Source organism: Carcharhinus amblyrhynchos, chromosome 9 (assembly GCF_965287045.1).
Source record: "Carcharhinus amblyrhynchos chromosome 9, sCarAmb.v2.hapA, whole genome shotgun sequence".
Lineage (NCBI taxonomy): Eukaryota > Metazoa > Chordata > Chondrichthyes > Carcharhiniformes > Carcharhinidae > Carcharhinus > Carcharhinus amblyrhynchos.
This window is the reverse complement of record NC_137332.1, coordinates 64,786,071-64,812,734: the sequence shown is the minus strand read 5'-3', so window position 1 is coordinate 64,812,734 and position 26,664 is coordinate 64,786,071. Positions and strand designations below refer to the sequence as shown.

The following is a 26,664-nucleotide window of genomic DNA, read 5'->3' as shown; positions in this document are numbered from 1 at the left end:
TCTTAAAATCTCTCAGGTGCTGTGGAACAGATTGGAGATTGATAAAAATCCAGGAACTTTTAACTCACCATGTTTTTATGTCTGAGTTGCATCTAAAGTAAATCAGCAATTTTTCCAAATCAAGCTTCCTTCATGGCTTACTGGGAGATATGATGTGGGTATGCCGGCGTTGGACTGGCGTAAACACAGTAAAAAGTCTGACAACACCAGGTTTTAGTCCAACCGATTTATTTGATAATAGACTCACAAGCTTTTGGGGTTAGCCCCTTCGTCAGGTGAATGGAGAGTTCTGGCCTCAGAGCATATACAGCACAGACAGTTGAGAGATTACTGATTAGAATGCGAATCCTTACACCTAACATCTTCATGCACAGGTTCGAACAAGACTTCTTCACTGCACAGAATCTTCAACCAATGCTGTACACTAGATACATCGATGACATTTTCTTCCTTTGGCCTCATGGTGAACAATCACTGAAACAACTATATGACGGTATCAACAAATTCCACCCCACCATCAGACTCACCATGGACTATTCCCCAGAATCAGTTGCATTCTTGGACACACGCATCTCCATTAAGGACGGTCACCTCAGCACCTCACTGTTCCGCAAGCCCACAGACAATCTCACAATGCTCCACTTCTCCAGTTTCCACCCTAAACATGTTAAAGAAGCCATTCCCTATGGACAAGCCTTCCGTATACACAGGATTTGCTCAGATGAGGAGGATCGTGACAGACACCTCCAGACCCTGAAAGATGCCCTCATAAGAACAGGATATGATGCTCGACTCATAGATCGACAGTTCCGATGCGCCACAGCGAAAAACCGCACCAATTTCCTCAGAAGGCAAACATGGGACACAGTGGACAGAGTACCCTTCGTCGTCCAGTACTTCCCCGGAGCGGAGAAGCTATGACATCTTCTCTGGAGTCTTCAACATATCATTGATGAAGACGAACATCTCGCCAGGGCTATCCCCACACCCCCACTTCTTGCCTTCAGACAACCACACAACCTCAGACCATTGTTCGCAGCAAACTTCCCAGCCTTCAGGAGAACAGTGACCACAATACCACACAACCCTGCCACAGCAACCTCTGCAAGACATGCCGGATCATCGACATGGATACCATCATCACACGTGAGAATACCATCCACCAGGTACATGGTAAATACTCTTGCAACTCGGCCAACATTGTCTACCTGATACGTTGCAAGAAAGGATGTCCCGAAGCATGGTACATTGGGGAGACCATGCAGACGCTACAACAACGGATGAATGAACATCGCTCGACAATCACCAGGCAAGACTGTTCCCTTCCTGTTGGCGAACACTTCGGTGGTCACAGGCGTTCAGCCTCTGACCTTCGGGTAAGCATTCTCCAAGGCGGCCTTCACGACGCGACAGCACAGAGTCGCTGAACAGAGACTGATAGCCAAGTTCCACACACATGAGGACGGTCTCAACAGGGATCTTGGGTTCATGTCGCACTATCTGTAACCCCCGTGACTTGCCTGGGTTTGCAAAACCTCACTTACTGTACTGTCTGGAGACAATACACATCTCTGTAACCTGTGATCAGTGCTCCTTCCACTCACATTGTCAGCCACTTCAGGTCTTGAACAGCAGGTTAGGTGTAAGGATTCGCATTCTAATCAGTAATCTCTAAACTGTCTGTGCTTTATATGCTCTGTCTGAGGCCAGAACTCTCCATTCACCTGACGAAGGGGCTAACCCCAAAAGCTTGAGAGTCTATTATCAAATAAATCGGTTGGACTAAAACCTGGTGTTGTCAGACTTTTTACCGTGTTTACTGGGAGATATACAGCTATTCTTGTTGTTGCCCAAGATCCAGAACCAGCTGTCTTGCATTGGTTTCACTATCTGCTTAAATACAGTTTTTCCCTGTGATCTTTCTCTTATGACCTAATTTCTTTAGAACTGCACTCTGCTAGACTTGATCCTCCCCAAATCTCTCCACCACTCTACCATCTTTTCCTCTTTAAGGTGTTCCTTAAAACCTAACTATTTGCCATTCTCCTGTAAAATGACTTGGGATATCTTTACTGTAAATGTACACTATAATTGCAAATCAGCATTGGTTAATCTGAAAGACCTTTAAAGGTATTGAGGGGGCTGTTATTTCAGGAAAGTGATACAACAAGTGATTAATAGCTTTTAAAAAAGTCAACTACTGCAAACCAAGTCAATTATGTAATAGCTTCATTATAATCTCAAAGTTTATCAGTGAATGAAAAATGAGTTGAGGCTTTCAAACAAACAACAGTATTATTAATGCTAGAGCGACAAGCTTGGAGCTGTTGCCTTTAGGCCAGGAACAAAGTCTTCGTTAGAATTTATTAGCGATAACAATATCCACAGTGAATACACACAATCATGCAAATTTTTTGTGACATCTTACATTACAATTGCTAAGTTTCATTACAGTAATTAAACTTGTGTCTTTCCTACTTTACTATGGTCTTGGCTTGTTAAACTCAGCTGAAAGCCATTATTGCATACCTCTTTCATGAACTTCGCTCTTGATTTTATACAAATGGGTGGATTTTGAGGGCAAAGCATTCGCTTCATCATTACTGGACATTGAAGAGGCCAATTTCCAGAAGGCACGTGTACACTAGAATGCACTAAGACACTACTCTCAAGGGTTGGCGATTTCAAACATCAAATAAGGAACCAGAGTGAACTTGGGCCAATTGCTGCTGGTACCTACTTAATTACTTTACACTTGTAAAGTTTTGAGGCGAGCAGCCTCAATACACAAATACTTGAACTAAAATGGAAACATTCCTGAAGAGCAGACATTATAAAATCTGATCAATCTTTTTAAAAAAGCAAATGTTTTTTAAGAATGCCTCTGCGCTGGAACCCTGGGTTCGATTCCAACCTTGGGCGATTTTGTGGAGTTTGTACGTTCTCCCTGGTTTGTGTGGGTTTCCTCCAGGTGCTCTGGTTTCCTCCCACAGTCCAAAGATGTACAGGTTATGTGGATTGACCATACTAAATTGCCCCTTACTGTCCCAAGATGTGTAGGTAGGGGGAAATTAGTGGGGTAAATGCGTGCTGTTATGGAGATAGGGTGGGGGTAGACATAGTTAAGTTGCTCTGTTGAGTCAATGCAGGCTCAGTGAGCTGAATGGTTTCCTTCTGCACTGTACAGATTTTTGATTAATCATAAACTTGTTTTTGCATTGCATTGATTGTAAACTATGCCTCCAACTGCATGCCATTTTCACTCAAACTAATCTGTGCTGCTGTGCCTCACAGCAACCCACACCACTTGGGAATGCTTCCTCAAAATGACTGAAATTTTCACCACCAAGACCGTGATAGGTTCATGGAGATTTGTTCGATGTCGGCAGCGACTGCTGACTGCAAAATCTGAGCCATTATGTTTTCAAGAAGGATATCTTCTTATACATATATTTGTTTTTATTCAAATAGTTTCAAACATTTGGTATTTCACTAAAGTGCACAGTGCATGTGCATATATTTTAATATAACATCTTTATTCCCGCAATAGTTTTCACTTCGTTTCTTCATATGACTTTAAAAATCTTTATTTAGCAACAAAATTTAAAAACATCGCATTGGTTTCATACTTCAGAGGTCTGTTAGATTCAGTTCAATTCAACAATGAGCTGACTTACAATCTATTATACATTAAACTTATCTTGTCTGGTAAACTCAGGATGCCTGTATTTTTAAGACATTTTAAGTATTAACATCCTTGATTTTCCTCCACTGTGTTTAAATACATTATTTTGATGCATCAGTTAAGTTTCTTTTTTCCCTGCTATTGGCAAGCTAAGTACCTTATCAAAAGCAAATCTAATGTTTTTTCTGAAAGTGTTACATTTATAACAAATCTTTTGAAAATATATATTAAACATCAATCTCTATCTTTGAATTCTTCACATCATCGCAGTTAACTTTTGGCAAGCTATTCAGGCAGGTGTCTCTGGTGTCACCCCTCTGAAGTTTGGGAAAGGAAGGAAAAAACACGTGCTAAGCAGTGCAATACATGATTGATTAAAATAGACAAAGAAGTTGTTCATCTTCAGTCTCTCCTGAAATATTGAAATTCAGAAAAGGCTAGGAAGAGGGAATAATTCTGAAACGAATCAATCTATTTTAATTTATTCAAGGGAGCAAACATTCGCACGGGCGATATCCTGAACTGACTTAAATCAATGTTTCACCTAACTGATTCCAATGTAGTGATATAAAAGATTAGGGATGGCAAATGAGCTCAGGAAAATTACTTTCAGAATTAATTGCAGAGAAAAGTTATAAGGTTAAATACATAGCATTCGCAGGACAATTATATTCTCTCAAAGAATGTAAATAGACCAAGGAATACTTTTAATATAAAATACTCCAATTCAAGTATTTAAAAAATTAAAATGCCTACTTTGTAAATATACCTGGAATATTTTCCTATCCTTCTTGCCTTCAACTGTCATTTCAATACTCATCTGACCTATAGAATGCAGGCAATTTGTATCGATCAGTGGCTTTTTTCATTACTTTGAAGTTACTTAGTAAGGATTTCAGCGAGAAACTTCAGTTCCATCTAAATATATGGACAACTTTGACCATCAAGTACTGATGCTGCTAATTGCTGAGTGCTCTTACAAGTGACATCAGATTGAGTAACTGAGATACACATGTAAATTACGTAGAGCTACCTGCAACTCCGCAGGGTGAAGGACCTCGTGCTCATGATGTGTTAAGTAAAATCAAAAGGATGGATTTTCCACCATTTTGGTGCGATAATTGTAGTTCTTCAAATTAAAGTACATTGGTATTGTACTTCATGCCTCCCTGGATTTATTTGCTGGTTTTCTTGAATGGCACATTCGTTCTCTGCTAATCTAAACTCCAGATTCTTGTAGAGAACGAAAGCTTATCTTTGGAAGGATCATCACATGGTCTATTTTGTTTTCATTTACCAGCTGGTTTAACATTAAGATTTCTTATTCTGGGTTTAAGTTATTTTGCTATCTAGCAGTTTTTCATACAGAAAAAAAATTACATTTCATTTGGTACATGTTTCCCATAAAAATTCTCTATCAATTTATTTTCAGCATTAAAAAAAGGTCTACTTTCCTTTCAATGGGACTGAAGAGAATGGATCTTGCTATTAGCAAGTTTGACAAGATATTTCCACAACTCAAATTTGGAAAACCTAGGTTCTTACTAAAATGTTTCTTAAAGAATCAGACATCCTTCAGACTTTTCAAGTTGAATTTTTAACTAATGTAGAATATAGCCTTCATCAAACAAGGATGACAAGACCTAAAGCTCAGATATCTTTTCATCTTCCAAGAATGAAGATATTGTGGTCAAACAATAAATATAATCAGTTTAATATTAATCTTTGGAATAGGTTAATATATAAAATCATTCAAGTCCTCTTATAAACAGTGCTGAAGCATAATTTCAGTTATATACAATATGTGCCTTGCACTGTCACTCAAATCTGACTGGAAGGGCAGGATGTAAAGAGAAACATGATAAATACCTCCTTTTTAAAATACATTATTATGACATACCTGGTATCAAAACACGGATAACTGAGGGAAATTATACCAATTTGCAACATAATTTGTAAGCAATATCAAACTAGCTTTGATTTAAAAGTTCATTTTTTACTTTTCTGGATAAGACAGTGACTCTCTAGATGGCAAACTGTTCATTGCAATCAATGGTCTGCATTGGAAATAGTTTGTACTGGTGTACCCGTGTCAAGTCCAAGTAAAGTTCCAAGATACGACTGCTCTCTTGGGTCTAACATTTGATCAGCACGAACTGGATGCACAATATTAGCTGGTTGGGGTGTAAGAGTGTACTTCTCCAGAAATGCAAGGTCTGTAGTTCTTTGATAATCAGTCTGCTGATGAGGCTGTTGGGAGTGAAGGAGGACATGAGGTTGCGAAGCCAAAGTTGCAACATGTTGGGCTGCATCAGATTGAACAGTACTATCAGCAATCCGTACTGGTACAAGTGTTACATCTCCATGAGTGTTCTGAATTGCTGTTTTGCCATCTCCTTGGTAAACCTTATTTTGATCCAAATATGATTTTGCATCTGTTTGGTACATTTTGTCGTCTTGTGCATATAATAACTGCTGGGATACCATTTTCACTTCAGAAGCAGCCACAATTGACTGTTCTGGAGACTTGGTGCCATGAACATGATCCATATGATATTTTAGCTTGTCTTTCCGTTTGAACGTTGCATTGCAATGATGACAGTTGAAGGGACGGGCATCAGAATGAATAACCATGTGTTTTGTTAAAGTCTTCTTAATTCGAAACGCTTGGTTACAAACTTGACATTTGTAAGGTTTTTCACCTTTAATACAGAAAACATCTTGACTATTTGAACTTTAAACAATTTTGAATATTGATCAATTTACTATCAATAACCTATTCAGCACTACTATTTTTCAGAGAGGAAGTAATCATTAGTACTACAGAAGTTATCTGGAATAATGTATGCCATCAAGCCCAAATTAAAACAACTCAATTTTGCACAAATTAGTAGAACTCAGTGTAAATTCTCAGGACTTTCACTAAATTCTCTAAAGAATCAAAACTGTTGAAAACAGGATCAGAGATTTCTTAGAAGTGATAGCAACAGTCTTGCATGAGGGCGCCAATTCTTCCACAGATATTGTGGGACCTTGCACTTAAAACCAAAACGGGACTCTGTACCCTCAAGACAGGAAAAATACCAATTATATCACTTTTTCCAGAATTAGTAATCGATTCAAAGAGCCATAGAGCCATACAGATATATAAATTATATTTCTGCCTATATATACACTTACGAACAACGTATAATCTTAAGCAAAGTTAATATAGATATTTTTGCGTTAAGGTAAAAAACGGTTTCAGTTTCATTCAGGTTTTGTTCATGACCCTTGGTGCCTGGGTGTCTGGATAGACTTGTAATGAAAAGGTTTCAGGTCATTTGGGTTTGTATATTTACATTTACATTTTTAATGAAGTCTTACATCCCCTGAAGTTAGAAAGATGGGTTAAAAGAGGTTGAAAGTTCAGCGATTTGGGAAAAAAACAAAGTAGAAAAGCTTGTCGTTGCCTAGCGACAATGATCAAGGGACAGTAGTTAACTGAATGATCAGTTACAAGATTCAGTAAGGTGATCAGTTTAAAGGAGGTGCTACTGGAAGACATGGCTTAGGGATCTGCAGTTGAAGAAGCGGTAAATTCGGAGTATGGTTTTTGGGTCTCAGGGAGAGATATGAGTTGGGTGAATGCAACTACACCAGTCTCAAGCAAGGAGCTTTTGTGTCAACTCTTTGCTGGTTTATATGTCTGCAAAGATATTGCTGCAGTAAAGGAATAGTGGGAATTTGAATTAACTTGTATTTTTATTCAGATCTTTCCAACCTCTTTGTCTGGTGTAATATAGTTCATTTTTCTTGTTTAAGAAAAATTTTCTTTTGTGTTAGAAGTTCACCAGCAGACTTCTGTGAATTTGTTCAGTAACTTTCCTCCAGTTTCTAAAAAAAGTCAGGATCTATTAAGCCAGGTTTCATTCTGACCTGTCCAGATTTAACAGCAGCTGGGATCATAACACTGTACAGTAAAATTTGTAATTGTAATGCCAAACAAAAAATAAAATCTATCACATGCTTTCTCAGATCCTTATGCATTACACAATAGATCTGTATCATAACTTGCAAGGCAATTACAAACATTTGTCATAAATTTCTGACCTGATCACGCAAATTCAAATGATAGTACTTATTAGGTTGCCTTGAGTTGTGCAAATACATCAACGTATATGATGAGTGTGGATTCAGTTAGTACATGCTAGGCACCTTCATTTATGCAGGGGATTGGGCAGAGTTTGCTCCATAAAAAAAGGCCCACATACCTTCTAATGCCTCTCCATTTGCAAGTAAAACCCATGCATCTAGTACTTGGAGTGGCCCACAAATAAATATTGCACAAAAGCAGCATGCACTATGAAACATCTTCACTACGGATAGTCTATAGTGGGACTTTTGGGAATAGCACAGTCTTAAAGGCAGTGCCCCCGAAATGAATTCAGCAGAGGAATTCCTGGATTTTTTTTTAAAAAATTGGTGTCATATATAGGCTTACATAAGAACATAAGAAATAGGAGCAGGAGTAGGCCATCTAGCCCTTCGAGCCTGCCCCGCCATTCAATAAGATCATGGCTGATCTGTCGTGGCTCAGTTCCACTTTCCCGCCCTCTCCCCATAACCTTTAATCCCCTCGCTTATCAAAAACCTATCAACCCGCGTCTTAAAAATATTTAGCGAGGTAGCCTCCACCACTTCAACAGGCAGAGAATTCCAGAGATTCACCACCCTTTGAGTGAAGAAGTTCCTCCTCAACTCCGTTCTAAACCGCACCCCCCTTTATCTTGAGGCTGTGCCCCCTAGTCCTACTGTCCTTTCTGAGCAGGAAGAGTCTCTCCACCTCTATCCTATCCATCCCATTCATCATCTTATACGTCTCAATGAGATCTCCCCTCATTCTTCTAAACTCTAACGAGTACAAGCCTAGTTTATTCAGCCTCTCCTCATAGCTCAAGCCCCTCAACTCCGGCATCAGCCTAGTAAACCTCCTCTGCACTCCCTCCAAGGCCAAAATATCCTTGCTTAAGTGCAGCGACCAAAACTGCACACAGTACTCCAGCTGCGGCCTCACCAGTGCCCTATACAGCTGCAGCAAGACCTCCCTACTTTTATATTCAATTCCCCTCGCTGTGAAGGCCAGCATCCCATTAGCCTTCCTGACCACCTGCAGGCTGGGTTTTTGCGACTCATGCACAAGGACCCCGAGGTCCCTCTGCACCGTCGCCTGCTGCAGTTTTTCGCCACGTAAGTAATAGTCCTTCCTACCATTATTCCTACCAAAGTGGACCACCTCACACTTGCCAACATTAAATTCCATTTGCCAGTTCCTGGCCCATTCGCCCAGCCTATCTAGATCCTTCTGCAGACACTCCACACCCTCCGCGCGATTTGCCGTTCCACCAATCTTGGCGTCATCAGCAAATTTCGACACCATACACTCGGTTCCCTCCTCCAGATCATCTATATAAATGGTGAATAGCTGAGGCCCCAGCACCGACCCCTGGGGCACTGCACTAGTCACCAACCGCCAATCCGAATAGCACCCATTGACCCCCACTCTCTGTCTCCTAATGGTAGGAAGGACTATTACTTATGTGGCGAAAAACTGCAGCAGACGACAATGCAGAGGGACCTCGGGGTCCTTGTGCATGAGTTGCAAAAACCCAGCCTGCAGGTGCAGCAGGTGGTCAGGGAGGCTAATGGGATGCTGGCCTTCATAGCGAGGGGGATTGAATATAAAAGTAGGGAGGTCTTGCTGCAGCTGTATAGGGCATTGGTGAGGCCGCAGCTGGAGTACTGTGTGCAGTTTTGGTCGCCGCACTTACGCAAGGATATTTTGGCCTTGGAGGGAGTGCAGAGGAGGTTTACTAGGCTGATACCGGAGTTGAGGGGGTTGAGCTATGAGGAGAGGCTGAATAAACTAGGCTTGTACTCATTAGAGTTTAGAAGAATGAGGGGAGATCTCATTGAGACATATACAATGATGAATGGGATGGATAGGATAGAGGTGGAGAGACTCTTCCCGCTCAGAAAGGACAGTAGGACTAGGGGGCACAGCCTCAAGATAAAGTGGGGGGGGGGGGGGGGGGGGTGGTTTAGAACGGAGTTGAGGAGGAACTTCTTCACTCAAAGGGTGATGAATCTCTGGAATTCTCTGCCCGTTGAAGTGGTGGAGGCTGCCTCACTAAATATTTTTAAGACGCGGGTTGATGGGTTTTTGATAAACGAGGGGATTAAGGGTTATGGGGAGAGGGCGGGAATGTGGAACTGAGCCACGACAGATCAGCCATGATCTTATTGAATGGCGGGGCAGGCTCAAAGGGCTAGATGGCCTACTCCTGCTCCTATTTCTTATGTTCTTACCTTCTCCAATAACCTCTTGTGAAGTACCTTGTCAAATGTCTTCTGAAAATCAAGAAAGACCACATCCACCGCCCTAGATACATCCTCAGAACTCCAATAAATTTGTCAGACACGACTTCCCCTTAATGAAACCGTGCTGCGTCTGCTCTATCAAGCAATTCCCCTCAAGATGCCTCACTATTTCCTCCTTGATGACGGATTCTAACATTTTACCTACAACAGAAGTTAAACTAACCGGCCTATAATTCCCTGCCTTTTGCCTGCCACCCTTCTTAAACAACGGCGTAACATTAGCCGTTTTCCAATCTTCCAGCACTTCCCCAGAATCCAGTGACGTTTGGAAAATAACCAAGGCATCCACTATCACCTCCGCCATTTCTTTCAGAACCCTCGATGCATTCCATCCGGTCCTGGGGACTTGTCCACAATCAGTACCTCCAGTCTGTCGAGCACCGCCTCTCTAGTAATAATAATGTCATTGAGACCCTCCAGTCCTACCATCCAGCAGATTATTCACGTCCTCCTCCGTGAAGACCGAAACAAAAAAGTTATTCAAGGCCTCCTCAGCCATTTCCCCATCCCCTACCACTAAGTCCCCCCTCTCATCCTCTAAGGGTCCAACGTTCACCCTAGCCAGCCTCTTCCTTTTTATATATTTATAAAAACTCTTGCTATCCTTTTTTATATTAAGCGCTAGCCCAGCTTCATAGTTTCTCCTACCCTTCTTTATCAACTTCTTTGTCAATCTTTGTTGACTTTTAAACCTCTCCCAATCCTCTTCTCGCCCACTACTCTTAGCTACTCTAAACGCCTCCGCTTTTAATTTAACACTTTCCTTCACCTCCTTCGTTATCCACAGCTTATTACCTCTCCTCCTACGGTCCTTTTTAACCATCAGAATAAATTTCCGATTAACACTGCAATGAAATTACTGTGAAAATCCTCTCGTTGCCAACTCTGGCATTTATTCCGGTACACTGAGGGCGAATTTAGCTTGGCCGATGCACCTAGGTAGAACGTCTTTCAGACTGTGGGAAGAAACCACACCACCCAGAGGGAACCCACACAGACATGTGGGAAGAATGCATAGACTCCTCTCAGACAGTGGCACAAGCCAGGAATCAAACCCAGGTCCCTGGCACTGTGAGGCAGTAGTGATCGCCACTGTACCTCCCCCCATTTATACTGAAAAACGTTTTCATCGTTGTACCTTACAAAAGAAGATCTATCAGCTTACCTGAATGAGTCCTAAAATGCATATCCAAGCTTGATTTCCCTTTGAATTCTTTTTTGCATACTTCACATTGGTGAAGAGTAGCCTTGTACCTATGATTAGTAAAGAAAAATATTAGATGTACTTATGTTACCTTCTTAAAAAAAATCTTTAAACTCAGTTGTCAAAGACAGTTTAATCCAGATCAATTATAATTTGCATCAATTTTACATATTCACCTGCCTTTATGAAAATGCTGGAAGACATATCTAACTTGCTTATATGAACAGTATCCATTCTGAACAGTCAACGTTCTTCCATTTCTTTTTTTTTCCAGAAGCTGTGAAAATTGCCACAGCAACTTTCAAGGAATTGCATCTTCAGTTATTAAGAATACAAGACAGCAATTCAGCCGTCTTGGATATGATCAGATTCTCCAATTACACCATAATGTTTCATGCATTAAGTGTACGTTTCATTACTGGTTTGTTCAAGGCCTGTCCATGTTAGCTTGGATCTAGCTTGAAATGTATGCTAATGAGACAGCTTTCTAACCCTTCATTTCAATATTGGACTTCTTGTCCAATATCTTGTCTTAGATGAGCCATGTCTTCTATCAGCTAAGGATGGTACTGGCTTTGGTTCCATCCAGGCTTGTACTGTCGCCACAGATTTCATTCCCCTACTAGGCCATTGTCTGTGGCTGAATCAAAAAGACTGTATTTACACCTCCATATCATCACCCAACCCCACTTCTACCCTCAACACATCTGTTGTTGAAATTTCCACATAAAATTTTGTTACTTCAAGTTTAACTACATCAATGCTCTCCTAGCTCACCACCCACTCTCCATTAGCTTCAGCTCATCTAACTCTATGTTGCATACATCCTTACCCAGACTAATCCTCGTTCAGCAATGTCATAACACTGCCCAGACTGCACTGACTTAAATTTTTGTCACTCTTCCTGGGGTTGAGTATCCATTTTCTTTAAACTCATGTTCACATTTGTCCTATGTGAAATGTACTAAATGCAAGTTCTTGGTAACCACCAATCAGGCATATCCATAAATGAGGACAGAGGAAAGACAGTTACAATCAAGGATGGTAGTCCATGGGGCCAGAGAGTACTCAGGTGCAGGCCAAGGGAGTCCCATGGAGGATTGATGCTGGTCAGTGCTATAGTTACCTAGAAACTAGAAGTGATTTTAGTTCTTCTAATTTTTATCAGGGTAACTATTGCTATAACACCATCCAAAATTTGCAATTTAAATACATTTTCAGCAGTGCAGGGTAATTGGCCAGAGACAATTTGAACTTCCCAGATAACTGCCATGCAATCCTTTCCTGGGGACCTCCAGGGATGGTGTGTCCCCAGGATATCTTTAGGATTCCTCCAGATACACTGCCCTGGAGATTTGAAGTTATGACCCATAAATATGAAAATTTGTGTTTTCTAAAGTACTGTGTTAAAAATGAACACATGTAGGTTTTAGCCAAGATCTCCTTATTCCCTGGCGACAGAGGACTCAGTGAAACCCCACTTCTACCCCGACACCCATCCCACACACATGCCCCTCTTCCCAACACCTGTCCCCTACACACACAATCCCTCTTATACCACCCTCTTCTGGTCTTCCACACCCCACCTCAATTTGGTATTTCCTACTGCCCCAGCCTCTGCACAGAGTGCTGTTTGTGATTTTGACAAGAATAGTTTGTGCGCTGTGATGGGACAGAAATGAGATTGCAGAATTTTGGTCAGTGGTAGGGGTGACGGCACATGACTGAAGCACAAGAATACATTCCAAGATTTTGTCAGAAAGGAAACATTTGGAATGGAACAGTAATTAAGAAAAGGATTACAAGTTTGAAGGAGAATTATCTGAGAAGGATTTACTTATTTTAACTGTTGTTTGAGGAATTCTGGATCACACCAGAGGATACTGCAAACTTGGACACACAGAAATCCACACATTTCTTGCCTTTACAGCACAAAGGAAAGATGAAGATGGCAATTTGTAAGGAGGGAGAGATGCGGAACTAGTGGAGGTGTCAATATCAATGTATGGCTTTATGCAGCCTGTCAAGCTTGCTCTGCAGATCAGAGAACACTATTAACAAAATAAGAGAGCAAATTAGGGGAATTTTTCTTGGGAATTTGAAAAATTTAAATAGTCAAGGATAAAGCAAGAAACAAAAAGGGTGGTGGGGATAATTGGAAGGAATTGACAGATGAAATGAGGAACTGAAGGGAAAAGGAAAGTATTCAGCCAGGAAAAATAAATCTAATTATCTAGTCATTTTAATTATACAATTATAACAATAGGCTTATTTCCCCATAATTATTCAAGTATCAGGTATAACTCCAAATGAAAAGCAGTACTCGACTTACTTCTGCCAGACTTTTTCACCCAAATGGACGCTTCTATAGTGCACACTGAGATGATCCCGACGGCCAAAACATTTTCCACATTCTTCACATTGGTGAGCTTTTTCTCCTTTGGAGAGAAAACAAAGTTTGATATCAATATATGAAGTGGATTGCTATTCAAATAATTGTATTCCTCTACTCTAAACAGTTCATGCTCCAGACAAAAAAAAGTTATAAAGACAGCAAAATCTTATGGGAAATCAGAATGGATGAAGATGCTAAAACAGTGAGTGAATGCAGAAAATTAAAGGGTGTCTTTTTTGTGAATTTAACATCCAATGCAGGAAATAGAAATTTGAAACATAAGGGATGGTTAGTAGGCAGGGACAGAAAGTTAAGGAGAACCACTCCTCCAGTCAGCCAACTAATTCAGGCATTGACTGGAACCATCAAGTCATGTATTTGCTCTTTGGACAGTGTGCATGAGAGACACAAATACTTCACCTGAATGAGTTTTTCGGTGTTTTGTGAGATGGTCATGACGAATAAAGGTTTTTCCACAGTCTTCACATTCGTAACGCTTGTCATCATGGTGCACCCGGAGATGTAGTCTAGTAACAAAATGCAAGTTTATAAACATTTCAAATAACATTTCTTGCAACACCATTGACCTCATGAATCTAAGCAACATGTCCAAAACATATAATTAAAATACTTCTAACAAAAAGAACAGAATAACAATTGCATTTATCATTGTAAGTTCACTCCTTTTATTTGTAAAGGTTTTAACAAAGTTATTATTCATTTTAGTAAAAATTAAGAATTTTGCCTATACCAAATGTTCTTGGAAAGTACTCTGATGTTACTACAGAAGACTGAGGTGAATGCAAATCATCTGTATTCACAGAACAAAAAGGCCCAATGCATACTTAAGCATGAGAGAACTTTGACTAGTGTCACTCTTAATTGTAGGCAAATTTATACTAAACTTCGCAAATTTACACAGTCAATCTTATTCAATCATTCTACTTCTAGTGTCCAAAGATGCGTAGGTTAGATGGATTAGTTGTAGTAAATATGTGGGTTTACAGGGACAGGACAGGGGAGGAGGCCTGGGTAAGATACTCTGTCAGACATTCGATGCAGACCTGATGGGCCGAATGGCCTCTGTGATTCTATTACTGATTCCTTAACCTCCAATAAGATAATTAAGTAAAAATGCAAAAATCCAAACAAACTAGGTATGTGCAAAGTTTAAGATTTTTCCACAATAACTATCACCTTTAGCATAACTTACTCATGCTCAGCTCTTTTTCACAAAATGAGAAATAATCTTCCAGTCATCATTCTAATTTCAGTGCCCCCCCCCCGGCCTGTTAATTGGCCTGGATTCTCCTCGAGAACATGAACCAGCATTCATAGCAAATACACAGAACAATTTTACCATCCAGTCTTCAAAACACACACATCTTAATTCCATTTTAAGCAGTGTAATAATGGTCATGTCCGTGCAAGAGTACCCTTTAAGTAGAACACAAAATTTACTGCTATAATCTACCACACATTTTCTGTTTCAACACTGAATATTAACAATGTCACTTGACTTAATACACCAACCTCTGAGCAACAACATCTACTAATTGACTACAGTTCTCACGTACATAGTGTGTTAACAAGCCAACCCTGTAAAGCAACAGCTTGTAACATACCCAAGATGATCCCCAATATATATATCACAATTAACATAACTTTGCAACGCAAAAAAAAATGTACAATTTGTCAAGGAACATCATCGCAGATGATTCTTATCAGTCAAATATCCACACTCAGCTCTGACTATAATGGATGCAGATCTTTTTTATGCATTGGGCAAAAGGAAAACAGTTCATTGTGAAATTCAGGCCTCATTTAAACAAATCAGTGATATTCTCATTGCAGAGATGCTTGTTGTCAACACTGATGGGAGTAGAAATTAGATCAGGAACTCAAGGGCTTGCAGGGACCCAAGGGAACAGTCCCCAACATGTCATTAATTCTGAGGAAGGGGATTTGCAGAAGGGATATCTTAACCTGACCTGTTTTCTGCCTCCAGCCCTGGTACAGCTGTCAATTTAGTTATCAGATCTGAACTTTTAGCTATGAAGTGGGTCCCACTGGTCTGTGGCTTAGTCGGCCTGCTATGTTAGATCTGAGATCAGTTAAGGTGATGAAAAGCAGGAGAATATTGGGAATGTGGTCTGACTGTCCTTGCCACCTTATCCCTTGTTTGCAGTGAGTTGGGAGTTGTAATTGACTCGCAAAAATCCTATTTTTTTTTAAAGTTTATATATTCAGAAAAAAGTACATTTCAGGGACCGTTTTAATTTGAATGAAATGAAATTCTGGTTTTACCTTGCTCTCTATGGACTTCAATGCAGATTACAACTGGGAAGGTCATAGAACCAGTATTACATCCAATTCTGTCGGTTTCCAATTAGAAACAAGTGTACTGCAGTATTTATTAACTGATTAGGGAAAGCCAAGCATGAAAGGGCACACAGCGGCAAGTACTGCTGCCTCACAGCACCAGAGACCCAAGCTCAAATCAGGCCTTGGGTCACTATATTTGAAGTTTGCACATTCTCCCCTGTGTAGGTTTCCTCTGGGTGCTCCGGTTTCCTCCTGCCGTCCAAAGATCTGCAGGTTAGGTTGATTGGCTATGCTAAATTGACCCTAGTGTCAGAGGGATTAGCAAGATAAATGTGTGGTGTTATGGGAATACGACCTGGGTGGGACTATGGTTGGTATAGACTCGATGGGCTGAATAGTTTCCTTCTGCATTGTAGGTATGATTCTGTACTCCTAATTTAAGAATATTTAAAATACAAAATGCTATGGTCTATTAGAAGTCTGAGACACAATGCCCAGGAGCAGCGTTTTTAGTTTGTATCCATGATGCCATATACGCAAAGTTCCAATCATAGCCACAATACTAAGAGTAAAGAGTGAGCAATACTGGGTCACTTTCATATACCTCTGATGGTAGAATTGCAGCATGAATGCAGGTTACCTACTACTTTCTTGGCTAGAGATTGCTTGCATTCTCTGCAAACAATGAAAGAGGAAGAAGAGAATAAATCTTTTGTACAAACATCTCAAAAATTACCTTGAACTGAGATTAAATGTCCTAGCTAAGACCCAGAATATTCCATAGGACACATTTAAAATAAACCTGATTGCCACCCATGTTAAAATAAAGCAGATTGGAAAATCAGTGTTTTGTGTGTGTCCTGGAACAGCAGGTCAAGTAGAATAGAAGAAATGCATTATAAATTAACATTCTGGAGTTGTATTGGGTTACATTTAGAAATCAGAAAATGATATTGTACAGGATCATTTCTTACTCCTGCATGTTGTTACCTGTATGAACTACCGTGCCGGAAGCTCTGTCCACAAATGCTACACAGATGTGGCTTTTCACCACTATGGATTCGGAGATGTTCTTTTAACGTGGTTCTGTATATTATAAAAATAAAATGGGAAAATAAATTGAAGATGGCTTCAAACACGTACTTGAGTTTTGTTCTTTCACCACTGAAAATAAGCAGAGCTAACTTCTCTACCCCCATGACTCCATAAACAACATATCTCAAAAGAATTTTAATTTAATATATAGAAAGAATATGGCCCAAGGAAGACCTGAATAAAGTTTAACGTTAAAGTTGGAAGATCTGGAATATTTTAAAAGATATATTAAAATAAGGAGATAGGATAAATTTACTTATTTTTAAAGAATTTTGTGGCTGTTTGATTTTTTAAAAATTATTAATTGTTGTGGAATATTGTGGATTCTGTCAGCTGTCAACACTTCAGCATAACTTTCAGAGCAGATTGTTGAATATGGATTGACTTAAAGCCTCCTCAGTGAGATGGAAGCACTTAATAAAAAGATTTATATTTTCAACTTTATAGTTACAGGGTAACAACCAGGCAGGGAAAAGCTTCAATGAAAAACCGAGTAATTATAATAACATTATAACACAATATGGCAAAAGCATGCACTCCAAATGCCTTCTTCACTTTTTCATTATGTAACCATTACTGTCAAATTATGGGCATAGATTTCAAACTCAGTTCAATTCAAAGCTAGTAAAGAAAGAACAAAATAATAGCATGTATTGTAAATGAATGTCGCCATTTAAACATCACCATGGTTTTCATTTTACCATGCAGCATTAATAAAATAGCCTATTGGGTGAAGTAGATTTATAGATACAGCTTTTTTTCCACATTACATACCAGAAATAAACATATCTATGCCTTCTCTAACAGAGCCTAAAAATTGCAGCTATTTTTTGTATTTAATCTAATTTTACCTTTCCCTTACTGATTTCCCACAAATAAAGCAAGTCCACTTTCTTTTTCCTCCATGAGTGCACTCAATATGACGTTTAAGGTTCCCAGTATCATTAAACTGACGACCACAAATATCACATGGAAAAGGCCCTAAAACGTGAGAAATAAAAATGATCAATGTTAGCTCCAAGTTCCCAATCTTGGGTCATTGGTCTGAAGTTCTGTAGTATCAAACTGTCAAAATTGTACTACATTACATTTAACTCCACTCAAATAACAAAATACTACTGATCTTAACACTACAATCTAGGCTATAATCTCTGCAGTATGTCATCCAGAACCTATAATATTTACTCTTCAACACACAATGCCTGTGTTTATTTTTCTGCCAGGGAGAGGGGGTCAATAGTTTACTCTTTAGTTTGAAAAAGGACAATTAAAAACAGAAGTTCATTTATTGTAATCAATGCATGGTGTGCTTAAATATTTTAAGCATTCAATAAGATCTGTCATCTTTTGTTTGATTATAGTCTAAAGCTGCTATCCAACGGCACCCTGAGAACTAGATACTTTGTACAGAATATCTCCTCCATTAACATATGAAGTTCTATTCTGTACATTAATGGGGACTGGTGCCCATAATCCACTTCATCTCAGAGAATAATACCTTCCACAATGTTACTTTGTGCAAAATGTTCATCCTAAACTTTTCTGATTTATTTTTTGTGAAGGAGGTGGTGAACAAACACAAATTGAACTGATTTTTTATAAAGAAAATGATTAGTAATCTAATTCCAGAGAATCAAGGGTGGAAAAGCTCTTCATTCTCTTAAAAATTTCTTAATTCACTAATGAGATGTGGGCGTCACTGGCTTGGCCAGCATTTATTGCCCATCGCTAACTGTCCTTGGGAAGATGGTGCTGAACTGCCTTTTTAAGCCTTAACAGTCCATGTAGTATAGATACAATCAGCGTACTGTTCCAGAATTTTGATTCTATGACGGTGAACAAATGGTGATATAGTTTCAAGTCAGATGGTGAGTGACTCGAATGGGAGCTTCCAAGTGGTAGCATTCCCATGTGTTGGCTGCCCTTGTCCTTCTAGATTATAGTAGGGTGTGGGTTTGGAAGGTGCTGTCTAAGGAGCCTTAGTGAGTTGCTATAGTGCAGCTTGTCGATGGCACACACTGCTGCCACTGTGTCAGTGGTGGAGAGAGTGAATGTTTGTGGATGGGATGCCAATCGAGCTTCTTGAGTGTTGTTGGAGCTGCATTCATCCATTCATTAAGTGGAGAGTATTCCATCACATTCTGTTCATTAAACAAGACATTACCTGTTACATGACTATTCAGAAAGCTAATGTGTTTAATTCCTTCCTTGAGGGAGAAATTTCAATTTGCTTAACAAAAACTAAAAGTTTTTCCAAGAGGTCCTAACTTGTACTTCATTGATCAGGAAGAACTGGGATTTTAAAATGTTTTTACATTCCTCCAGGTGTCCCTTAGCAACTTGCAACCAACGGATTGCTTTTGCATGCAGTCACTTTCTTAAGTAGCATCACTGGATCTTTTAAGATCACCTCAGCAGGCAAAAAACAAGCCTCACCTGAACATCTCATCCGAAAGTTATCTAAAAAATGCAGCAATTCACTAAAGTTTAGCTTAGATTACTTGGTCAAATCAATTACGGGAATAGAGCGTATAATCGTCTGAAACATAAGCAAAAGTGCTCCCAACTGAATTAAGCAAACACAATTATATTCACAACGTAATGGGTGGAAACTACATTTATTTCTGCTCAAATATGTTCTATACTCTAGATCACAAGAATTAAATATACATGTTTCATATTACTGTTAACTACAAATTTGACTATAAGTATTGATTATTATATCCCTTCTGTCTGCATTTAATGACTAACAATTCAAACTAGCAGTGCAGTACAAGACTACATTTAATCTAGCAAATGGTTTATTGCATGTGGGGCAATTGTTGACCCAAAGGTCCAGTAATGTTGAAGGGTAGGATCAGTTAAAATTACAGAATTATTGTGGCACATTTGGCTCATCGTGTCCATGTCAACTCTCCACTTCTTTACTCTCCACAATTTACCTTGTGCCACTTCCTCACCTTCTCCTCATAGCCCTGCACATTCTTCCCTTTCAGATAACAACCCAATACCTTCTTGAATGCCTCAATTGAACCTGCTACACTCTCAGATAGTGCATTCCAGATCTTAACCACTCACTACATGAAAAAGCTTTTCCTCATGTCACCATTACTTCTTTTATTAATTAAAATAATTCTGCACCCCATTGTTCCTGATCCTCCCATATCTACTTAATCCAGATCTCTCATGATTTTGAGTGTCTCTAACAATTCTCCTCTCAACCTTCTCTATTTCAGGGAGAACAGTCCTAACTTCTCTAACCTATATACAGAACTGAAATTCCTCATTTCTGGAGCCATTCGCATGAATTTTTTCTACACACTCTAATGCCATCACATTTTTCTGGAAGTGTGACATCCAGAACAGGATACAATACTCCAGTTGAGGCCAAACCATTGTTCTATACAAGTTTAATATAATTTTCTTGCTTTTATGCGGTACGTCCCCATCGCTAAAGCCTAGATGCTTTATGCTTTATTCCCTGATCTCTCAACCTTTCCAGCCACGTACAATGATTTATGCACATATATACCCAGGATCCCTTAACTCCTGCACCCCCTTTAGAATTGTACTATTATTGTCACTTCGTGACAATCTTCCTACCAAAATGAATCAGTTCACACTTCACAACATTAAATTTAAACAAACTTCTGAATTGTAAGGACAAGATGCAAGTATACAAAGAGAAAAATGTGTGCTATAAAACAATGAAATTGTAAAAATGGAACCACTTTCAGGCTAAACTACAAAACTAAATGGCAACCACAAACAAAACCAGTTTTGGAATGAAATGATATCAAGTTTTTGGGTGATATTTCTCATTTGACATTTTATTTGTCAGACTTGTCCATACCCAGATGAAACTTTTCCTGATGTTTCAGTCTTGCAAATCTTGACTTGAAATGTTCCTCGCAGTAACCACATTTGAATGGCTTATCCTGTGTGTGAAGGATCATGTGCTCCTCAAGATGAGGTCTCCGTGTGAAGGTTTTATTACATTGCTATGACCAAAAAAAATGAAGAATCAACACAAACTTACAATACTTCAAGTACTGCAAGCTGCTAACCCCAAGGGGTGACAGCAGTTTATCTCTCGTATCGCTTATACTTCATTTGATTTAATTTACTATTGTCACATGTATTAAGTATACAGTGAAAAGTATTGTTTCTAGCACACTATACAGACAGGGCATACCATTCATAAAGAAGGAAAGGCGAGGGTATAGAACGTGTTATAGTCATAGCTAGGATATAGAGATATATCAACTAAATATGAAGTAGGTCCATTCAAAAGTCTGGTGGCAGCAGGGAGGAAGTCAGTTGAATTGGTTGGTACGTGACCTCAGACTTTGTATCTTTTTCCCGACAGAAGAAGGTGGAAGAAAGTATGACTGGGGTGTGTGGGGTCCTTGATTATGCTGGCTGCTTTTCAGAGGCAGCAGGAAGTGTAGACAGAGTCAATGGATGGGAAGCTGCTTTGCGTTCACAACTTTTTGTAGTTTCTTGTGGTCTTGGACAGAGAAGGAGCCATACCAAGCTGTGGTACAACCAGAAAGAATGCTTTCTATAGTGCATCTATAAAAGTTGGTAAGCATCGTCGTGGACATGCCAAATTTCCTTAGCCTCTCGAGAAAGTAGAGGTTTTGGTGGGCTGTTAAGAGTTAAGTCTTAACTATAGCATTGGCATGGAGGGACCAGGACAAGTTGTTGGTGACCTGGACACGTAGAAACATGAAGCGCTCAACCATCTCCACTTAATTCCTGTTGATGTAGACAGGCACATGTCCTCCACTACGCTTTCTGAAGTCGATGACTATTTCTTTCGTTTTAGTGATATTAAGATTATTGTCATTGCACCAGTTCCCCAGTTTTTTTTTCCTGTACTCGTCTCATTGTTTGAGATCCCACCCACTACGGTGCTGTCATCATTAAACTTGAAAATTGAGTTGGAGGGGAATGCCATTATCCATGCCATTCTTGGGTTTGGCACAGAAAGGAACTTACTTCACACTTCCAGGCTTCACTCTTCTTCTTTCTGGCAGCAAAAAACTCTTGTATGTTAGCTGGGTGGAATCTGGAAGTATTCCCAAATTAGATAAATTAGTATTTGTTGCCATTACAAAATGATAATAAGGATAAAAGCACACTTTAAAAGAAACAATTTTTGGCAAATATTTCACAGGGACCCTTGTTCTAAATTTCAAATCCTCAACATTCTAAAAGTTAGCTAATTTCATCTTCCCCTCATTCTTATGCTTGATGCTTTAAGACCTAAGCAGTTTTACATTTATTATATAGAGTATACATGGGGAATAATAAAAGTATTTAACCGCTTCTCTAATTGTTTACTCACTGTTCCACATCTTGGTATAGCAAACTGGTAAAACCACAAGTGTACAAACATGGACAAAAGAGCTGAATTCCAGAAGTGAGATGAGAGCAATGGCTCTTGACATCAAGGCTGCATTCAACCAAGCGTGGTATCAAGGAGCACTAGCAAAACTGGAATCAATGGGCATCAGGGGCAAACTCTGTTGGTTGGGGTCATACCTGGTACATAGGAAGATGGTTGTGGTTGTGGAGGGTCAGTCATCTCAGCTCCAGAACATCTTTGCTGGAGTCTGTCAAGGTAGTGTCCTAGGCCCATCCATCTTTAGCTACTTCAATGACTTTCCCTCCAACTTAAGGTCAGAAATGGGGATGTTTGCTGATGATTGCACACTGTTCAGCACCACTTGTGACTCCTCAGATACTGAAGCAGTCTATGTTCAAATGCAACAAGATCTGAACAATATCCAGGCTTGGGCTGACAAGTGGCAAGTAATATTCGTGCCACATAAATGCCAGACAATGACCATCACCAATAAGACTACCACCCCTTGACATTCAATGGGGTGTCACCATTAGTGAATCCCCCGTCGTCAACCACTAATGTTCAGTAGTAGCCATGCACATTGCCTACATGATGCACTGCAGCAATTCACCAAAGATCCTTAAACAGCACCTTCCAAACACACAGCCACTTCCATCTAGCAGGACAAGGGCAGCAGATATACAGGAAAACCACCACCTGCAAGTTCCCCTCCAAGCCACTCACTGTCCTGAATTGGAAATATATTGCTGTTCTTTCACAGTCACTCGGTCAAAATCCTGGAATTCCCTCTCTAATTGCATTTTGGGTCAATGCATAGCACGTGGACTGCAGCGATTCAAGAAGATGGCACACTACCACCTTCTCAAAGGCAAATAGGGATGGGCAAATAAATGCTGATCAGGAAGTGAAACCCATGTCCCATGAATGAATAAAAAAATTCACATTGCTGTTTGTGAAAATTTACTCCATGCAAATTGGTTGCCACATTTCTACTATCACATACATAACGAATGATCAAAAAATAGTTCACTGACTGTAAAGTGCTTCAAGACACCTGCATATTTGAGAGATACTACACAGTAAATAAATACAAATTCCTCTTTTAAAGAAAGAGGGCAATTTTCTCAATATTTACTTATCAACTGTTTCAACGTTATTGGGCACATTTGTCAATTTGAACAAAACGGATATGATCATAAAACAACTACATTGCTAAAATAGTCTGAGAAAAATTGTAAAATGAGAAATACTAGTTCCCCTTTGACAAACCAAATGCAATTTGGCTACCATAAGAATACAGGAAACAGACGGACATGCAAATATTTCAACAGAATATTTTTAACTGTATACACTTACCTCCTCACGTGTTTTGCTAATGTTTTTTTGCTTGCATGTAGCTTGTTACAGAATGGGCATTTTTGTTCTTTTCTTTGAATAGCAGCTTGTGCATTATGCTTCTTTCTGTGAGCAGTTAAATTGGATTTGGTGGAGTAACGCTGATTACAAATATCACACTCAAAAGGTTTCTCCCCTGTATGCACACGGGTGTGACATTCATATTTTCCTATAAAATCCAAAATGCAATTAGGAATGTCAGAATACAAGATAATGGTACAGAAAATTTTCAGTAAATGGCTGATTACACAGTCTATATATGTATCCAGCTCAATGCTCCATCGCATACAGCACATAGTTTTCATCCACAATAGCCCCCACCATAGCAAGTTTCTGATCTCAGGTATGACATCAAGTGGAGTCGGCACTTCTTCACAATAAAATCAGAGAGAAACAAGCATTTGGGGGAAGGGGAACAGGCCGTCAGTCATTAAGCTACAAGCAGATATCTGAAGAGGCATACGTTTACTTGCCCAGTCTCACAGCTGCGGAATGGAATGCAAAGAAAAAATACACAAAATCATGATCAAGTATCGTAAAATAGAATTCTGTGCAAGTAAACATGTGCCACATGTTAGTTTTTAAAGTCACAATTGGAAAATTAAATTGCAATCACCCGCTTTAGGCCAAATTTAAAATAATTTTAAACTCTGACTTTGTTTCTACAAGGGAACCATATCCTACTAAATGGTAGCAACAGGCAATACAATTACCCCCAAAAAAGGGGCTATTTATCTTACCAACCTATTCGATCAAAACTTTTATCACATTTCGGACACTGGAGTGTTTTCTTGCTCCCAGTCTGTGAAATGACTGGATCTAGTTCTTTAGGAATATTTTGCTCAATTTCTTCTGCATTGAGAGCTTCATCCTCATCAGTTTCTTCATCATTCGTATCCTCCCTTCTCATTTCTTCCCCAAACTTTTCATCAACTCCTATTTCATCTTCACTCTCTATTCCATCACTATCATCATGCTTCTCCGTGTCACTACAATTTTTACTGGAATATTCATCTTCAGACACATCTGTATTTTCGTCATTACTTTTACTCTCAAACTTTGCTGGACACTTGCGAGTACGAGTCGACCACCTCCTTGTAGAAAGTTCAATCTGTGCCACATCAACATATTCTTCTTGCTCAACAGAACTGGCACCATGAGCTTTAGCTATATGGTTTTCTAGGGATTTTTTGTAACAGAAACTTTTACTGCAGAAGGTGCATACATTTTGTGATTTGGCAGCAGGTTCAACAGAATTATTTTCTTCTAAATGCTGGTCATTTTCAATGAACAAGTCTGTTTGGGTTGACCTGGACACATTTTCATTACCAGTCAACAATTTAACTGCATCTATAATGTCTAGAAACTGTGCCGCTTCCAAAACTGAAGGGATATCATTTTCCTGGATAAAGAACTCAGACGTGTACAGAAATTCCAACAAGTGATGGAAAACATAGTAACTTACATGGTCCAGCTGGATACTATCCATTTTTGGGTTTTTGCTTAAACAAGCATGGAAATAACTGCTACCCACTGCAACAACCACCTTATGGGCACAAAAATGCTTCCCTTCTACCATGATAACCAAATCACAGAAAGGTGACTGCTTGAGTCGATCATCGTTCATATACTTCAACAGATTTTTGTTATGCAGCAGTGACCTCAGATGAACAATTGGTGAGGATGATCCTAAAGCAACATCTAGATTGTCTGCAGCATTTGAAAGGCCTTGTATTGATCTGGGGCCATAACAGAGGTTTTCAAATTTTGTGGTTTGTAAGTCTAAGAAAACATCTTTGCAGGGTGCTCCAGTTAAACTTGAACTAGTTTTATGAGAAATGTCAGTATTTTGAGACATGATGTTTATGAAAATTGCAGCAGCCGTTCGACTTCTCAGTCTGCCGACAGATAATGGAATATCATTGTAGAACAAAAATATGTTCTTTTAGTACAAAGTTTGCTTGTAACCATAACTGATATTAGATGATCTCATACTTCATAATCTTCTTAGTCTTGGGTTGATATTCATCAGGCCTGCAAGAAAATCACCCAAACAGATTATTACAATAAGAAAGGCCTTTGAGTGTTGCAATGAATACCAGTTAACTGAATATTTAAAAAGGGCTTATGCAGAGTTAGTAACTGGTACAATACTGAGATAAGAGTTGGTTAATGATCTCATTGTAAAGGATCTAGGGCAGAGTGATCATACAGAACATAATTTCATATTTGGTTTGATGGTGAGAGGTTTAATCTAAAATAAAGATAATTAGAAAGGTATGAAGACAGTTGGCTAAAGTGGACTAGGAAAACAGATTAAAAGTGAAGACAATAGAAAACAGTTAAGTAATTCTAAGGAAAAATTTCATAATTTTCAAAGACATGCCATTCAGAAAAAGTAGAAAAATCATGTACCGCTAGCTTAAGAAGTAGCAAATTGAAGAAAAAGCAGATAGTGTTGTAAAGATTAATGATAGGCCAGAAGATTCAGATTTTTTTTTAGAAACCAGAAAAGAATGACTTAAACATAAGAAACAGGAGCAGGAGTAGGCCATCTAGCCCTTCGAGCCTGCCCCGCCATTCAATGAGATCATGGCTGATCTGAAGTGGATCAGTTCCACTTTCCCGCTTTCTCCTCGTAACCCTTAATTCCCTTGTCTGTCAAAAACCTATCTACCCGTGACTTAAATACATTTAGCAAGGTAGCCTCCACCACTTCAACGGGCAGAGAATTCCAGAGATTCGCCACCCTTTGAGTGAAGAAGTTCCTC

General features: G+C 39.3%; 1 protein-coding gene across 3 annotated transcripts in view; it reads right to left on the bottom strand.

Moving 5' to 3' along the window:
* Positions 1–2,212: 2,212 nt before the first annotated feature.
* Positions 2,213–26,664, bottom strand: part of LOC145347894 (zinc finger and BTB domain-containing protein 41-like) — a 31,907-nt gene continuing 7,455 nt past the window's right edge. For 2 of the 3 annotated variants that reach the window (XM_080195852.1, XM_080195853.1), the window contains 10 exons: positions 24,638–25,927; positions 23,855–24,062; positions 22,129–22,198; positions 20,978–21,125; positions 17,976–18,105; positions 17,020–17,115; positions 14,125–14,231; positions 13,642–13,747; positions 11,271–11,359; positions 2,213–6,387 (listed from right to left, as the gene is read on the bottom strand). In XM_080195852.1, the coding sequence (XP_080051978.1) occupies positions 5,735–6,387; positions 11,271–11,359; positions 13,642–13,747; positions 14,125–14,231; positions 17,020–17,115; positions 17,976–18,105; positions 20,978–21,125; positions 22,129–22,198; positions 23,855–24,062; positions 24,638–25,751 (2,721 nt within the window). In that variant the 5' untranslated portion in view covers positions 25,752–25,927 and the 3' untranslated portion in view covers positions 2,213–5,734. Of the gene's footprint in view, positions 6,388–11,270; positions 11,360–13,641; positions 13,748–14,124; positions 14,232–17,019; positions 17,116–17,975; positions 18,106–20,977; positions 21,126–22,128; positions 22,199–23,854; positions 24,063–24,637; positions 25,928–26,664 lie in introns of those variants that run through there. The other variant, XM_080195850.1, reaches the window with a different exon arrangement.